This window comes from Ptiloglossa arizonensis, chromosome 1 (assembly GCF_051014685.1).
Source record: "Ptiloglossa arizonensis isolate GNS036 chromosome 1, iyPtiAriz1_principal, whole genome shotgun sequence".
NCBI classification, from domain to species: domain Eukaryota; kingdom Metazoa; phylum Arthropoda; class Insecta; order Hymenoptera; family Colletidae; genus Ptiloglossa; species Ptiloglossa arizonensis.
Window position 1 is genome coordinate 14424196 of NC_135048.1, and position 18962 is coordinate 14443157.

At 38.4% G+C, this 18962-nt stretch overlaps 1 protein-coding gene across 6 annotated transcripts in view; it reads right to left on the reverse strand.

Moving 5' to 3' along the window:
• The window catches only part of LOC143145108 (uncharacterized), a 295651-nt gene that overhangs the window by 243083 nt on the left and 33606 nt on the right, over positions 1–18962 (reverse strand). For 2 of the 6 annotated variants that reach the window (XM_076308169.1, XM_076308155.1), the window contains exon 2: positions 11254–11292. The exons of the other annotated variants lie outside the window; for them this stretch is intronic. In XM_076308169.1, the coding sequence (XP_076164284.1) occupies positions 11254–11259 (6 nt within the window). In that variant the 5' untranslated portion in view covers positions 11260–11292. The remainder of the gene's footprint in view (positions 1–11253; positions 11293–18962) is intronic. 6 annotated transcript variants of the gene reach the window in all.

The window sequence follows — 18962 nt, forward strand, 5'->3', positions numbered from 1 at the left end:
TTAAACGACTCTACATCGCTGCTAATTTTTTTGTTCCTTCCAAGAATTTATCCTTTCCAATATGACCTAATCGTCGGATCCCATAGTTCGTAATTACCTTTTGTCGTGCTATATATATACTAACGAGCGTGTTCACTCTCTCGTTATAAATTAAAATTAGTTTCGAAAATTCCAAAAAAAAAAACACACAAAACAATAAACGATCAATCATGATAAAAACACTCCTAACCGGTGTTGAAAAGTTCGTCTTATTAAACAAGGTTTAATTTTCTCGTTGTCGACTTGTCGTTTCGTTAAATACCTACGAACGATCGCGTCACGGATTTTACCTATTACACCGTGTTATTCATGCCGCACGGCATTACTTTGTGCTCGAATTACATCGGGAATTGTCCCGCGAGATTGTTTGAATCGCATGAATTCAGCTTCCTGCGGGCAACGCTCGCCTATTATTGCACAATCGACGATGATTTCATTCGTCCATTTCAGTCCCTTCGTTCGTTGTTGTCGAGCTTAATTTATATAATCGTTCGTTATTTTTCATTCGTCTCTCTCTTTCTCCGATGCACAGATTAATCCGTTCCCTCGTGCCCCTCGAGCAGGCTCCACCCCCCCCCCCCCCCACTCCCCACTCCCCACTCCTCACTCCCCACTCCCACCACTCGCCGCCCCCACCTCGCGCCAGTATCTCTCTCGCCACCCACGTGTATTGCGTTCAGTTCGTTTCTCTTTCGAGACTCCGCGCTCGCCATTATTTCCATCGTTCTCTCTAAACAGTGGTTGAGCCGGCTTGATTTCAAATTGTACGAGCCGAACGCAATGGGAGCAGAGCACTCGCGATGAATTTTTCATTCAACCCTTCGCGATCTGTTTCTTTCTCTCGCTCTCCTCCTCCTCCTCGGCCCGATCTGAATTCATTTACGAGAAAAATAACAGCTCAACATTTCCAATCCGTTTTTTTTTCTTTTTTCTTTTTTTTTTTTCTTTGTTTTCTTTGCACGAAGTTTTCGTTGTCCGCGGGGAAAGGGATCGAAACGACGCGATGGATCGATTTCAACGCGAACGTAATCGGAAACCCGCTCGCGGGAATTTTCGAAAGAGGAATTATTCGGACGAATTAACGCAAATCGCGTATTTACCTAAACGGATAATCACCGTCGTTGTAATGTTTATTCTTTTTATTCTTTCGCTCGATAAACGTAGAATTGTTAACAAATCGGTATTTTTATAATATATTCACGAGATTGGGCTTTGTGTAAATTTTATGGATATTATTTGTCTGCCGAATGTTCATTCCTGAATGTTAAATTACGAAACAATATTTTTTTATTCTCTACCTCCTTTATAATGTGTATTTATTCTACGTTTTATCTACATTGTCCTTTTTTTATCTGATATATAATTGTTGACAATCGATATTTCTATATTCACGAGGTTGTGGTTTATATAAATTTCATCGTTATTATTTATCGAATCATTTTATCTACCGAATAAAGTTTATTCTTGAATTTTAAATTACGAAAAAATATTTTTTATTCTCTACCTTTGTTCTAATGTATATTTATTCTACGTTTCATTTACAATGTCCTTTTTTTACCTGCTGTATAATTGTTGCCAAATCGATATTTCTATATTCACGAGAGAGTAGTTTATATAAATTTCACCCTTACTATTTGTCTACCGAATAAACTTTATTCCTGAATTTTAAATTACGAAACAATATTTTTTATTCTCTACCTTTGTTCTAATGTATATTTATTCTACGCTTTATCTACAGTGTCCTTTTTTTATCTGATATATAATTGTTGACAAATCGATATTTCTATATTCACGAGGTAGTGATTTATATAAATTTCACCACTAATATTTCTCTACCGTACAATCTTTATTCCCGGATTTTAAATTACAAAAAAATATTTTTTATTCTCTACCTTTGTTCTAATGTATATTTATTCTACGTTTCATGTACAATGTCCTTTTTTCATCTGATATATAATTGTTGCCAAATCGATATTTCTATATCCACGAGACAGTAGTTTATATAAATTTCACCATTAATATTTGTCCATCGAACAATCTTTACTCCCAGATTTTAATTTACGAAAAAGCTATTTTCTCCCCTTCCCTTCTCTTCGAGACCAGTCTCGAGATTTTTAAGTGTAATTTCTCCGTCGTGTAATCCAAGGGAAAGAAGCATTACTTTAAGTATTACGACGCTTTCTTTATGACGCAATTCCGATCCGAAAATACCCAACGCGAAAGATACATTTTATAAATAATAAACGACGACCCCACGCGGCTACCGAAGGATCGAAGGGACAAGATGTTATATTTAGCATCTTGACTTCAGGATTTTCTTCAGGCACCCTAGGGACCTATCGGTGTATATCGTGGACCTTGAAAGCGACCCTTTCGAGATTCGAATTAGGTCCTAATCGGTGTGATCGACTCGTAAGTACTGTCACCTTGGAATTCTTCCAATCTCATATCTTACACTCGTGACTGAATTTACACGAAACAGGAAAGACAACAATTAGTAGAATCTCTACAATTTTCACACGATCTCTGCACCGATCCACGACAATGGAATTATCTTCTCTCGACGGTTTGCACCGAATCTGATATATTAATTCGATATTAATTTCTTCGATATTAATTTTACGGAAAAATCTCTAAAAAAAAAATCGTACGAACCAACACGAGCGTACACAACTCGAGCCAATGATTTTTCCCGCGCGAGACTGCCAACACTTTCGTAATTTCGTTCTGCTCGAGATTTAAAACATTCTCAGGCTGGAAAATATTTTCATACTTTCTCTATGTTTACACTCCAAGCAAGCTCTTTTGGTATCTTTCGTACGTCCATTACGAAGAATCTCCCAGTGGCGGTGTGTCCAGTAATTTTCTCCAACGTTGTACTTTATTTTCTCAGTAACTCGCCCGCATCTTAAATATTTATTTCTCTCGGCGCTCTCGTTACATCGATCTCTCGAGTTTCGGTTAACAATTACACCGTGTCGCGATTTATCCACGCTTTTGTCACGTTATTTCTCTTATCGAATACCACGATTCATTCCGTATATAGTACAATTTCTCGCGCGATAAAGACCGATTGTTATTATTATTATTAGCGGTACGCGCGTGTGCCGCTACCGCGACCTTTTCAGAAGGAACAATATATCCGTTCAATTTTAATTCGTGGTTTTATTCACCGCGACTGCATCCAACCCTCTTTCTTTTTTTTCTTCTTTGTTTTTTTTTTCTGTTCTTTCTCCAACCGCGGAACGATTCATCGAACCGTAATGGCGAAGTAATTTTCCCACGCAGTGTTCGTAACAAAATTGCAATTTATACGTCGTTAATCGATCGAGATCGCGCCCTCGGCTAACGAAACTATAATTATTCAATTCTTCGGGTGAACATCGATGAACGAACATCCGAAAATTTGAATTTTGATCTCGATAAATACGCAATCCTTTTGGTACTCTCCTCCTTCTCAATAATATATCTAATTCGATCTTCGAGATTAAAATTACTTTACTTTGCGATGAAAAGATCGAGAACTGTTAATTTGGAAGTCATTCGTTTCCAAAAATTGAAATTTAAGAAATTTTACGGTTATTACGGTACGAAACCGATAATGAAAATTTGAATTTTGATCTCGATAAATACGCGATCCATTTGGTACTCTCCTTCTTCTCAAAAATATATCTAATTCGATCTTCGTGATTAAAGTTACTTTACTTTGCAAAGAAATGATCGAGAAGCGTTAATTTGGAAGTGAGTCGTTTCGAAAAATTGAATTTCATAAACTCAACTTTTATTACGGTACGAAAAATCAGTAATCGAACATTACAACTCGAATATCCGATTATTAATCGGTTTGTTCCTAGTCGAGGAGTTTCGTTCGTGGAAAACGCGGGAAAATTAAACGATTCGATCGATGGTCGTTTCGTTTCACGTTCGTGAAAAGAAGAATGGAAAACTGTTGATTTCGAAGGCAGTCGTTTCCAAAATCGAAATTTCAAAAATTCAACTTTCATTACGGTATAAAAAATCTCCATCTCCTGTTACAGGTGACGATATCTCGAGTATTTCGATAGCTTCGTCTCGAAAAATAAAAATAATCTTCTGGTACTCCTCCCTTCTTAAAAATATACTTAACCCGATCTTCAAAATTAGATTGCACAGGTTTAAAAAACCTGTACTTTTATTACGATATAAAGAATTAATAATCGAAATTCTAACTTTCATTTAAAAAAATAAAAATAATCTACCAGTACTCCCTCCTCCTCAAAAATATACTTAACCCGATCTTTAAAATTAGATTGCACAGATTTAAAAAACCTGAACCTTTATACGATATAAAAAATTAACAATCAAAATTCTAACTTTCATTTCAAAAAATAAAAATAATCTTCCGATATTCCCCCCTCCTCAAATATATACTTAACCCGATCTTCAAAATTAGATTGCACAGGTTTAAAAAAACAGAACCTCTATTACGACGTAAAGAATTAACAATAAAAATTCTAACTTTCATTTCAAAAAATAAAAATAATCGTCCGATATTCCACCTCCTCAAATATATACTTAACCTGATCTTCAAAATTAGATTGCACAAGTTTAAAAAACCTGAACGATATAAAGAATTAATAATCGAAATTCTAACTTTCATTTCAAAAAATAAAAATAATATACCAGTACTCCCCCCTGGTCAAAAATATACTTAACCCGATCTTCAAAATTAGATCGCGGAGACCGAGTCAATATTATTTTATATTTTTATTATATTTATATATAATTTATATTACACCGCTAATATTAACGTATCGTGTTATCGTGACCTGGAACGATCGTTTCCGTGAAATTATACAACGTGAACGTTCACGCTGTTCGGCGACGTCTTCGTTGGACACCCTGTGCTATAATTCGTAACACCGAACGAACGAATAATGGTAACCGCGCACGGTGCACGGTGCACGGTGCATAGAAGGTGCAGCTGGGGCGCATGGTTTTTAAACCTAACCTCGTGCGTAATATCTCGTCCACGTGTCGGCTTGTTTTCGAAATACGAGCAAATCCACAGCTCGCGAAACCCATTCGAGAAACAACTGCCGTATAAAGAGAAAGTAACCGGACTCCCTGTCCCGGGTTTGTGTGCGTGTACGGGATCGATCGGACCATGGATTTCAGGCTTCTTTCGATATCCGGTTATTCTCACCACCGGATATACCACAATGTCGATAAAATTTGAATACTTTTCATATTTCTCCGACCGCGACCGTACGTTTCGACCGATCCTCGAGATTACATTGTACACGCGCGTAAAAAGTGGATCGAGACTTGGGGACGGTGAGATTGTCGCTTTCCAAAATTGAAATTTAAGAAATTTTACGGTTATTACGGTACGAAACAGATAATGAAAATTTGAATTTTGATCTCGATCTTCCCCTCGTTAATACGTTTAATTCGATCTTCGAGATTAAAGTTACTTCACTTCGCGAAGAAATGATCGAGAAGCGTTCATTTGGAAGTCTGTCGTTCTCAAAAATTGAAATTTAAGAAATTTTACGGTTATTACGGTACGAAACAGATAATGAAAATTTGAATTTTGATCTCGATAAATACGTGATCCATTTGGTACTCTCCTCCTTCTCAAAAATATATCTAATTCGATCTTCGTGATTAAAGTTACTTTACTTTGCAAAAAAATGATCGAGAACCGTTAATTTGGAAGTCTGTCGTTTTCAAAAATTGAAATTTAAGACACTTAACGGTTATTACGGTACGAAACAGATAATGAAAATTTGAATTTTGATCTCGATCTTCCCCTCGTTAATACGTTTGACTCGATCTTCGAGATTAAAGTTACTTCACTTCGCGAAAAAATGATCGAGAAGCGTTAATTTGGAAATCTATCGATTTCAAAAATTGAAATTTAAGACACTTAACGGTTGTTACGATACCAGTAACCGATAATGGAAATTGTAACTTCGATCTCGAGATATGAACGATCGTGTTGGTGTTTTACGTCCCTCCGTTCTTACTCTAGCGAAAAATATTTTTTAATCCAATTTTCGAGATCACATGGTGTGTCCACGAGCGTGAAAAGAATTATCTGGAGTGTTGATTCGGAAGGCTCTCGATTCGGGAAAATCGAAATTTAAGAAATTCGTGACTGACGTTAGGATACGAGGAGACGATAATGGAAATTGTTGTTTTGATATTGATTAACGAACACTATTTGGTGTTCCACTATTCTCAAAAATGTACTCAACTTGATTTTCGAGATTGTATTGGTATGAGTGAAGAGAAGATCGAGAATTGTTGATTTGGAAGTTTGTAGTTTCCAAAAATTGAAATTTAAGAAATTTTACGGTTATTACGGTACGAAGCAGATAATGAAAATTTGAATTTTGATCTTGATCTTCCCCTCGTTAATATGTTTAACTCGATCTTCGAGATTAAAGTTACTTCACTTCGCAAAAAAATGATCGAGAACCGTTAATTTGGATATCTGTCGTTTTCAAAAATTGAAATTTAAGACACTTAACGGTTATTACAGAACGAAGCCGATAATGAAAATTTCAACTTTGATCTCGATAAATACGCGATCCTTTTGGTACTCCCTCCTTCTTAAAAATATATCTAATTCGATCTTCGAGATTAAAGTTACTTTACTTCGCAAAGAAATGATCGAGAAGCGTTAATTTGGAAGTCTGTCGTTTCCAAAAATTGAATTTAATAAACTCAACTTTTATTACGGTATAAAATATTAGTAATCGAAATTCTAACTTTCATCTCGCAAAATGAAAATAATCTTCCGATATTCCACCTCCTCAAATATATATTTAACCCGATCTTTAAAATTAGATTGCACAAGATTAAAAAACCTGAACGATATATAGAATTAATAATCGAAATTCTAACTTTCATTTCAAGAAATAAAAATAATCATTCCGGTAGTCCCCCCTCCTCAAAAATATATTTAACCCCATCTTCAAAATTAAATTGCACAGGTTTAAAAAAACCTGAACCTTTATTACGATATAAAGAATTAATAATCGAAATTCTAACTTTCATCTCAAAAAATAAAAAAAATCATCCGGTACTCCTTCTTCCTCAAAAATATATTTAACCCGATATTTAAAATTAGATTGAACAGGTTTAAAAAACCTGAACGATATAAAGAATTAATGATCGAAATTCTAACTTTCATTTAAAAAAATTAAAATAATCTTCCGGTACTCCCCCCTCCCCAAAAATATATTTAACCCGATCTTTAAAATTAGATTGCACAGGTTTAAAAAACCTGAACGATATAAAGAATTAATAATCGAAATTCTAACTTTCATTTAAAAAAATAAAAATAATCTTCCCAGAACTGCGCCCTCCCGAAAAAACTATAAAATAAATGAAAATCTATTGAAAGTTTATTCGAAGCAGTCTCGTGGTACACGCGTTGCTTACTCCATTGCCCCGAGTATCGGTTCGACAGGATGCATTGTAACAGCTGATACGGCGGTTATAAATATTGAAACTAGACTCCCTCGGAGTCGCATTGTACCGATGTTTCTTAATGAAGAGTATCTTCTGCTTGCTATTGTTTCGCGTGCGTTGCAATTCACGACAATATTATTATTTGCGGCGCACGGGCCGTGTGCGCGGATACGGTTCGCCGATCGATAAAAAAAAAGAAAAAAGAAAAATTAACGCGCGCGTATATTCGCGGTAATAAAATCTACGACGCGCTAACCACGAGTATTGTGCGCGTTAAAGGGTTAGCCCGGAACATGGTAAAGTTCGAGTGCATCGCCCAAAGCTTGGAATAATAATAAAAAGGTAGAAAAATGGAACGTGGGGTACCCTGGCCACCTAAATCTCGAGACCTCGTGACCTTATTACCCGGTTATGTACAACAGAGACATATCTACCCCCGATATGGAAACCCCCGTGTCATGATCATGCGGTGGCATCGGTGTGTCCAACGATCTCGGCGTGTATTCCTTCCCCCGGAACGACCGTATCGTAGTCGAAACGTTGTCCGCGTGCGTATTACTCCCGGCGTGAAAAAAAAGAAAGTAGAAAAAGAAGAACGAAAGAAAGAAAGAAAGAAAGAATAGTGAGAAAGAGAGGAAAAAAAAAAGATACGAACTCGCACGTTTTACTCTTCCAGCGACACCCTACAAGCGGATTATGAATATTCAACGAAGCCTCTGGCTCGAACGGTTCGGATACACGCGGAGTCACCGAAGCACTGGTAAAGCTTTTCCAGCAGCTTCGAAAGCATCGAGAGGCAAGCTGCCCCGGGAACAAGAAGACAGTGGATGAAAAAGGGAGAAAACGTGTGTCAGGGAGCAGAGAGTGGCAAAGGGGAGGGGAGGGGGTTGGTGGAAAAGAGGCGTGCGCGAGCGCGCGTCGAGACAAAAAGAGGGGGAGCTGTGTGCGCGCGCTCGGCCGTACGTGTGCACACACTTGGGACGGCCTGTTAAATAAGCTGACACTCAAAAAGTGGGCGGCTGACAGTTCGAAGGGAGTCGCGCGCGAAATCACGAATCCCTCCGGGCGCTTTTGTAATAACTTTACACAGCGCGCGCCGTTTCGAAGAAATTAATCGCGACCGCGGTCCGCGCGTCGGATCGAAGGGTTGGCTCGTCGATCCGGTCGACGCGCACCGTTGCCCCTCGGGTTGTCACCGAGCGGTGACAACCTGAGACGGTGGCAATTGATCGTCGTTATCTCACCGACCGGCTACAATTTCTATACGGTGAAGGTGTCGAAACTGTTATGGAACTTTTTCAATAGATTCCATTTAAACAGTTTGAATGGAAGTTTTTTTTCACGTTTTTTTTCTTTCTTCTTTTTTTTTTTTTTAAACTTCCGCAACGAAATGAAAACCTCTTTCTGGGTCTTCGAGGTGTCACGGATGTGTATGTATATATGTATATATGTATTTATTTATTTCGAAGCTTCGATCTACGTTGAACGTGGCTCTGTGTTATGTTGTTCATAGATTACATTGTCCAGATTGTGTTGTAGGAGAAATTGTACCATTTGAAGGGAATTTTTATACGGTGAAGTAAGGAAAATTGAAATATTATAAGAGGAGAGGAGAAATAAAGTATACTTTTGTAACGTGTTTGTTGTACCGTATATTATTGTTTGGGGTGGTTTGGAAACTTTGAGATGGTACTCTGCGACAACCCGAGGGACAAGACTGTGTCACGACTTGTACCTCCTCGTACAACCTGTTCTTAGAAATTTGTAAGGTCGAAAATGTGGAAAATTGAATTATGATCGTTGAAATAAGAGAGGAGAGAAGAAATAACGTGTACTTTTGTAACGTGTTTGTTGTACCGTTTGTTATTGTTTGGGGTGGTTTGGATACTTTGAGATGGTACTCTGCGACAACCCGAGGGACAGTACTGTGTCACGACTTGTACCTCCTCGTACAACCTGTTCTTAGAAATTTCTAAGGTCCAAAATATGAAAAATTGAATTATGATCGTTGTCACCATTTTTTTGTCATACCTGGCCCTTTTTTTGGACTCGTTGCACACAACGAATTGGCAAAGAACAGTTGTTCGAGTAATGGTATTGTAAATTACAGACTCGGAGCCAAAAAAAATACAGCTAGACGAAAATACTTCCGCCCTTAAATTTTCTGCTTCGTTGTATTCGCGAACACCGAGTCGAATTTCCTTGAAAAATTTATTTACGTATGAATCACCGATAGAATTTCTCTCGAGTTACCCGAATTTATTCCGCGAAACGAACCATTCGAAAAATCATATCGTTTTCCAAAATGGAGAATATATAATTTAATAAAACGTTTATATACTCTTAAAAAATCGTGTTTCATTTTCACCCAAAAAAAAAAAAGAAACGAAGTAACTTTCCGAACAATTCAATATCAATATCGTTGCTAATTCCTCCGAACGACAATCAAGTCTGAATATAACATTATTGAAAATACTTGTTGCGCGAAAGTTTGTCTTCCAAGTGATTCGTTTCGCGTTGCAAATTGTCATCGATCGAATTAATCGTGTAAACAATACAATCGTGGATATATCGTGTACACTTACAAGCTATGATAAAGCACATAGTAGCTTCGAGTCACATTTCGCACCTAATTTTCGTCCAGAACCAAAGAAACAACGCGAGCAACGCGCATTCGTGACCTACGCCCTTCTCTCCCCACCACTGTACATTATTTCGCCAAAGGAAACGATTTCCTGTCCAACAGACTCGCACACCATAGCGATATGGCGGCCCTCGCGACAAGAAACGTCGAAAAGCGACGTTTAAACAAAATATCACTCGTCCGACGTAAAATTCTACCCTATTGGTCCGGTTTAAAAGCCTCCCCTTTGTTTTCAACAGATGGCGTTTATTGAACGCGACACGATAATATTATATATATATATATTTTAACCTCGCGCGTAAACATAACCTAACGATTGATATTTAACGGGCACCGTAAAAAACGGATCAAATTTTATTCGAATGGAACACGACGAACGGAAACAACGTACAGTGTTTTATACGAATTCGATCTCGTTCTGTAATGAAAATTTTTTGTTTCTCTTCGAGGGATAAATTGAGTACGCTTCTTTTGTTTTTTTCTTCCTTTTGTTCGTTACTCGAAATTTTCATCTCGATAAAAATTCTTTCCCGGTCTGTGGCTCGGAACTTTTTTTTTTCTCATTCGATTTCTTAATTTCCTTTCCCCTTTTCTCTTTCTCCGTGCGCCATTATAGGTTAGGTTCAATAACAGCGAAACTGAGTCTCGCTGTTTACATCACGCTGTCCGTATACTTTCTATTTTTTTAATGCTGTAATAAAGACGCTACTGTTACGTGCTTAAAAAAGCGCAAACATTGGTTGTTTTTACTTTTTTTTGTTTTGTTTTGTTGCTACCAATTTGAATTTCTTTAAGAAAAAAGAAAAAAAGAATTGAGAAGACTTTCCATTCGTGACGATATATTCTGGTATAAGGTCGAATATATTGGAATTGTACATGGAACATGATAATTCCCCGATCATCGATACCCACTTTTTTATTCCCACCGTTGTGCAACCAAATGGAATAAAATTTTACTCGGACAAGCATCAACAAACACGCAAGATAACAATTTCCCAATTTTCCCCGTATAATCAAATATTTACGGCAATTTTCGCGCGTCAGCCCATCGACGCGTTGCTCGCTTTCAAAGCAACTGAAAAGTGGCTACAAAAATAAAGAGTTACCTTCATTTTGTCACGAACCCTTTGGTACTACTCTTCTACCTAGAATTAATTGAACTCGTTAATTTCGTTGGGCATAGAAAATGACATTCGATACTTTTCAAAGCGTTCGTATACACAGAGAGAGATAGATAGATAGAGAAGAGAAAAGAAAACGAAAAAAAACAAAAAAAAAATAAAAATAAACAACAAGGAAGCACAAAAATCGAAATGACCATCGACAGCGAAATATACTCTAATGATCCTGTTCTATTTCGATTTACCAGGTCTCGACGAGTGGAATACAGCGAGAAACGAGCGAAATTGCGTTTAGTTGAGTGCATTCACTCGTCAATGCACTATACAGGGTGTAACGTTCGACACGGACCACCTAATTGTCTCCTCGACGTTTCGTGGATGATCGAAATAATTTCGAAGCGCGAAAGAAAGAAAGAAAGAAAGAAAGAAAAAAAAAGAAAAAAAAAATCTTCTCTCCGATGTATTATTTTCTACTCGAAATGTTCAAAGTCACCGAGAATCTCGTTGCATAAAATCACGTGTCTTTTCCTCGTATACCAACGATTCACCCTGAAACGACACACAACTCCAGAATTTAAAATTCATCGATCATTGGTTATTTCAGACATCGACGCCGAGGGACATCGCTTCGAGGTTAGGTCCCTCTAATAAAAGCGTCTCTGTTGGTTTCACCGATTTATTTACACCGCGACGTTACGATGGTACAATTCGTTCAACGAATAAACTAATTTCCCACAAAATTACGAAACGTCTAAAATCCATCGTTTAAAATTCTAAACCGGTATCGTCTCGATCGTTCGCGTAAAATTCTAACCTATAAAATCGAACGCATCGCGTGTTCGACGCGAGATAATCACGCGAGTGTTTACGTTCATTTCTCGCTGAAATGACACGAAACATCAACAGAGGGGAGAGAAAAAATTAGATACACCGTGAAGTGAATTTTTCGTTTAAAAATCAACACGTATCGACGTTTCATTCCTCGTGAAATATCGTTTCGTCGTTGAACTAAACGGATAATTAGGTACGGTCCGTTTCTAGACGGGACACCTTGTATCCCACGCGGCAGCACGAGCTGCATAATCGATGGAACGCCATATAAACACGGGGTAGAGCCACTTTTCTCTTTTCCTGTGTTTTCTTTTTTTTTTTTCTTTCTTTCTTTTTTCCTTCTTTCTCGCTCGTTCCAACCGGTCAATATAAATTTCGATAGTTCACCGGTTGGAAAAAGGTAATTACTTTTGATACGCGTCAGCCTGGAAAGTAATCACATCTGTCACAAGCATACGGTGAAGATAAGTTATCGCTGGTAACTCGATTCACTTCGCGTACCTACTCACGGGTAGTGCACACAAGCGAATTCCATCTTTAACGATCATTATCAACGGAAATTACGATTCCCTTTATTCATTTCTTTCCCGCGTTTTTTTTTCTCTCCTTTTTTTTCCTTCTTTTTTCGTCGAATCAAGGCCAGAGTGGCAATATCCCGTAACCGTACGCAAAACCGATACACGAACCAACGAAAGGGATCCATCGTCACCCCTCTCCTACCTCTCCCTCCCCAATTGAAACGATATTTACGAGAAGAGATTCCCACGAATCTCGGACAAAAGTTTTCAGTCTACGGTAAGTTTGCTTCGCGTTTATCGATCCGATGTAAAATTATATTTACAAGACCCGTGTCGGCGGGGAGGGGGGCACAAGGGGTTAGAGGGGGGCCAGGGGAAGAGGAACTGGCACAGTTTGCGAACGAAGATAAATTACAAGCGGATCCACCGAAACGCAATTAAAAGTTCAACCTATCTAACGTGTGTTTGGACGCGCTTTTATTTCGCTCGAAAATCTCAAGAATACGCGTTCGGACTCGGTTGACCCAAATCTAAAGCTTATAGGTTGCTTCGCGGTGCTCTAAAAATTTCAACGGTCCAAAGTGAATCCCCCCCTCTCTACCATCTCGGCACGGCAAGTAGAAATAGAATTTACGATGAAACGAAGTGACATTCGCGAATAATATCGCGAGATTCTTACGAATTTTAACCCGTTGCGGAAATCTCGTACGCGTTACGATTCGTGGAAGGGAAGGAAAATCATTTTTTTTTTTCTTGTGTGGAAAACACTGATTTTACCTCCGAGTTTCTTCGTTCACATTCTTCGTCCATAAAGAAACATCGAAGTGTCGGTGAATGAATTCTCAGATTGGTTCTCGTGGACCACGATCGAATGCTACTCGGTGTAAGAAATGAACAATTTAAAAAACGTCACCGTTTAACAATCTGCCTACGATCTGTAACGACACGCGAGAGAGAAATTGCTTTGCTGCATTGCCGTTACTTAGAACTTGATCTGTGCTGCGATACGTGCCAACAATTTCTCGCAATTTCTTTCGATAAAACTCGGAACTCAGCGGTTCTCGACGTTTCGCGCGGCGACCAAGACCCGTGCCAAAACGGCTATCGTCTTTCATCCACCGGATCTGGCCCGGGGAGGACCGTTCGTCGAATTTTTCTCCATTCGAGTGTACGAACACTTCGTTGCTTCGGATATACGACCGTGTACACAATTCCAGAGACGTTCTAATCATTTTCAACCCGACCGATTTCGTCAATGTTTCGACCGCTCGCGAGTTCAACCAGGGTACTTCGAACTGGAATTTGTTTACTTCGAGACGATCTTTCGAACACGAGTTTGTACACGTATCTTTTATCCGTGTCTCGGGAATGTATAATTTCTTTTTTGTGTAAAAATAAGGAAAATTGCAGGAATTATAGTTACTTTGAGATGTATATTTGTAGCAAATCGATCGAAATAGAAATTGAGAAGAATCTTATGGTTTTGGAGCGGAATATTAGGATAATCTGACTTGGAAAAATTGATTTTGGTTTTTTTATACTTTCTCCGAATCTTTGAAAAGATTCTCCTATACGGATTTTCTCGAGTGAGTGAAATTAACAAAATTATAGATATTGGAAGAGAAGTGTTCGTTTTAAAATCTTCAAATGCGTTTTTTAAATCTGCTGACAGTATTCTCGAATTCTAGTTGGTCGATTTATTTCAAATTTGGAGAGAATTATAAGTAAATGTTTCCAAACCACAGATTTCAAAAATTGATGTATTTTTATATTTTATTTCAGCAGACTAAAGACGAAAAAGAGACGAGAAAATCGATATTAGAACTTCGAAAGCCCTCGAATTTTTTTATTTTTCGAGATCCCCCCCCGTGATTCGTACCATGGCCACTTTCATACTAATCGAGATACCGTTCGGTATTTTCGTCACGTCGACCATTCGAACCAGTTTTTTGAAACGTGCTTCACCTAAGATTGTACAACTCCTGGAAATTTGATTATTTTGCATTTAGAGAAAAATCACGATTCCAGCGTAAACACGAATAAATACGTGTACGAAAAGTCTTGTGGTTTCTTTGGGAAAAAAAATCAAAGAGAATTCGACGTTTCTCGGCTGAATTGTCGGTACGCTTTCTTAATTTATACTTGGAACGATGTACCACGGTGTCGTTCAATTTGAAATTGTAAGTTTCCGCAAGGGCCACCACGGTTTAACCAAACATTAACATCGTGTGTGCAGACAGTGGCAGTCGACGTGCAAAACTTTGTTTTCGTTCAAGATATTATACAACATTTCTATTTTCGTAAACAGAGAAACTAATGCGTTTACGTTCCCCGGCTGGGAGCACCTTCTTTTTGCACTCGCTGTGTTTCCAGCTGTAGAAAAGATTCTTTCAGCGGAGGGAAGTAGCTATTTAAAAAGCGTTTTGCTAATTTTACCACGGAAGGGTACACGTTTTCATTCCCAACGGTTTACATATTTTCCGTATCCACGTTGCTCGACCAATGGGACGTTCCTTCGTTCGAAATTCATTCTCGACGAATACCTGCCAAGTGATCGAATATCGTTCGAACGATCCTAAAGATACGTTTTCATACGGTGAAGTAACTCGTCACAATGTAGCGGTTCATCGACGATTTATGCGCGCGTTGTTCGTTACTTTTGGAACGCCTTGTAAGAAATTAATTTTAGAATTTATTCGTATTTATTTTTAAATTATCAAATTTGTCGATTACGAGTCTTCTGAGAATCGAAATTTTTAGATTATTGTCGTAACTGTAATAAGAATCATGACTGCTCTGGAAACAATACTCGAGTTATCTATTATACTGTCGTTTAGTATCGTGATTATATAATGTCATGACTTTTACTATCATGTGAGAGAGTGGAGACTTTTCAATTATTTCTTTGTCACATAATATTCGTTACTTTCAGAACGCCTTGTAAAAATTTAATTTTATCATTTCGTCATATTCTTAAAATAATAAAGGTTCTTTATTACACTGTCTTTTAGTATCGTGACTACATAATGTCATGACTTGTACTATCAAGTGACAGTGTGGAGATTTTTTACTATTTCTTTGTGTGACACAAGACATTCGTTACTTTCAGAATGCCTTGTAAAAATTTAATTTTATCATTTCGTCATATTCTCGAAATAATAAAGGTTATTTACTATACTGTCTTTTAGTATCGTGACTACATAATGTCATGACTTACTACCAAGTGAGAGTGTGTCGACTATTTCTTTCTGTGTCACGCGACATTCGTTACTTTCAGAACGTTTTATAAAAATTTAATTTCACCGATCTCGTATTCTCGAAATAATAAACTTCGTCGTCCGAGAATCGAAATTTTCATATTACTGCCATAACAGTAATAAAAATCATGACAACTCTGGAAACGAAACTCGAGTTATCTACTAGACTATCGTTCAGTATCGTGATTGCATAATGTCATGACTTTTACCATTATGTGAGAGTATGGAGATTTTTCGATTATTTCTTTGTCACACGATATTCGTTACTTTCAGAACGCCTTGTAAAAATTTAAATTTATCATTTTATCATATTCTCAAAATAATAAAGTTTATTTACAACACTGTCGTTCAGTATCGTGACTATATAATGTTATGACTTTTACTTTCAAGTGACAATGTGGAAATTATTAATAGACTATCTCTTTGTCACACGATATTCATTACTTTCAAAACGCCTTATAAAAATTCAATTTTGGTATTTCATATTTTCCAAATAATAAAGTTTATCTACTACACTGTCTTTCAGTGACTACATGTCATGACTTACTATCAAATGGCAATGTGGAGATTTTACAATTATTTCTTTGTCACACGATATTCGTTACTTTCAAAGCGCCTTATAAAAATTTAATTTTGGTATTTCACATTTTCAAAATAATAAAGTGGATCTACTACACTGTCTTTCAGTACCATGACTACACGTCACGACTTACCACCAACTGACAATATGAAAATAATTCTCCTATTTCTTTGTCACGCGACATTCGTTACTTTCAAAACGCCTTACAAAAATGTAATTTTATCATTTCATCGTATTCTCAAAATAATAAAACTTCTTTATTACACTGTCGTTCAGTACCGTGACTACACGTCACGACTCACCACCACCTGACAATATGAAAATAATTCTCCTATTTCTTTGTCACGCGACACTCGTTACATTCGGTACACCTTGGAAAAATTTAATTTCACCGATCTCGTACTCTCGAAATAACAAACCCAGTCGTCCGCGAATCGAAAATGTTCATATTGCTGTCACGACAGTGATAAAAGTCGCGGGACTCCTGACGCGCAAACAGTACTGTCGCAACACACCAGTCGCTACACTGTCGTACAGTGTCACGAGAACGTAAACCCGTGACTTTTACCGTCACTTGAAAACGTACCTTCACACGCATCGCACGTATCGCCGGTTTCGGTGTCTCGAACGACGCAAACGATCCCCGGGACTTCGAAACGCTCGTGTTGCGTATATGTGTATCGTTTGTTAATAATAAACGTTCGCTCGTAAATAGCCGAGCGCCACGATTTAACGATGGGAGGGGCCGATCGCGAGTTTTCTCCATCGTTGGATCGTCGATTGTTGCGCGATCGATCACGAACGATCCACCTGCCCGTGGCCCGGCGATGCGGTGCAATCGCGATCGTCCATCGGGGAAGAGAGTATTATTTAAAGAGCCCGTGTATCTGGATAGAGCGTGTGTCTCGACCTCTAGCATAATCGCGGGACACCTGGGGATCGTTGGCGTGTACGTGTAGCGGCTGCTGGGAGAAACCGGTTTCCATCGAGCGCGACCATCGAAAAGAAAATTTCAATGATGGTTATTACGCGTCTATTCAGACGTTTTCTAGGGAAGTCCTGTTTGTTCGATTAATTAGAAATTCCCGCGAGCCTTGCCACGATAAACGAACGCTTTAGCGACAGATAACCGCGGCCCCGCGACTTTTAAACCCGCGAAAGCTCCGTGATTCGAAATTCGTAATCGTTTCCGCGAACCGAGATTATTTTGCATTTTTTCTCTTCTCTTGCATCGGTCGAAGTGGAAAGACGAAAAGGGAAGATAAAACGTGAAGTTTTCTCGGTTACGAGAGAGTTCATTTAGAAATTTACATCGCTTCTTTCACGCACTTTTTAATCGTTTCAATACGGTTCGTATTCGAGTTCATTGATGATTTACGGGAATAGGAAATTTCGTTTTGGGGAAGTTTCTCTAGGTTTCTTTCGTAGGAGAATTGTCGACGTTGGAATTTCGATTGATTGAACGTATCTTACAACGTTGAATTGATTCGAACATTATATCATTTCCGGGAATTCAATTTCCTGTCGCATATTTCTGTTCCGGGCGTTGCCCGACGAAATCGCAATATCAATTTAATCATATGGAAATGGGCGTCGCTGGCCGTCCAATTTATCCGAATAAATAGTTTCGCGTAATTTGAAAAGCTTTCGGCCCGCCGCCGATACACCGTATCGAATACGACAACTACAACGGTTACCGGGGACAACGACAACGAAATATTAACGCGAGAGATCACAATTATAGAATGCGGGTTAATTAAAACTTTCACGTTGCGAGGGGATTCCTGCTTCGAACGCGGAAACCAAGGACGTCGCGAACGCAGAAAAATGAGAGTAAATGAAACACGGAAGAAGAGAGAGAGAGAGAGAGAAAAAGAAAAAAAAAAGAGACAAGAAAAAAAAACACGAGAAAAGAGCGAACAGTCGACGGGGCAACAATGATCATTAACGACTCATTAATATTAATTCCGCGCGCGGCTTTTCACGAATTTCGTCGAACGTTCGCCAACGTTCGTTTTCCTAATGATTCGCTCTATGATTCCCCGAAACGAACAGTGGGAACAATTTCCAACGAAATTTCAAAGTCGAGCTCGAAGAGGCCGCGCTGTACCCACCATTCGGCGTTTATTATTTTTCTAAATCTAATATCTCGCTATCACCGAAACGAATCGGCCAACCGAACGAACCAACGTAAAAAGTAAACGAAAAACCAGCTGTCCTTCGGAACCACCACGTGATCACGAATGATAGAACATTTATAACTCCATCGATGCAGGTCTCGAGATGAGACGAAAGCGTGTGGGCCACGGTGTACGAAAACAAAAAAAAATATGCGAACGTATACACGTACACACGTACAAGAGCACGGACACGTACGTACGAAACGTGTGTACTAGGCAACTGTTCCCCTTTTGCAGGAAGTTGCCACAATAATAGAATGCATTTTCCATTTGTCCAATTCCCAGCAGTAATTACGCGGGGACCTCTCTATCGGGTTCCATACCCCCA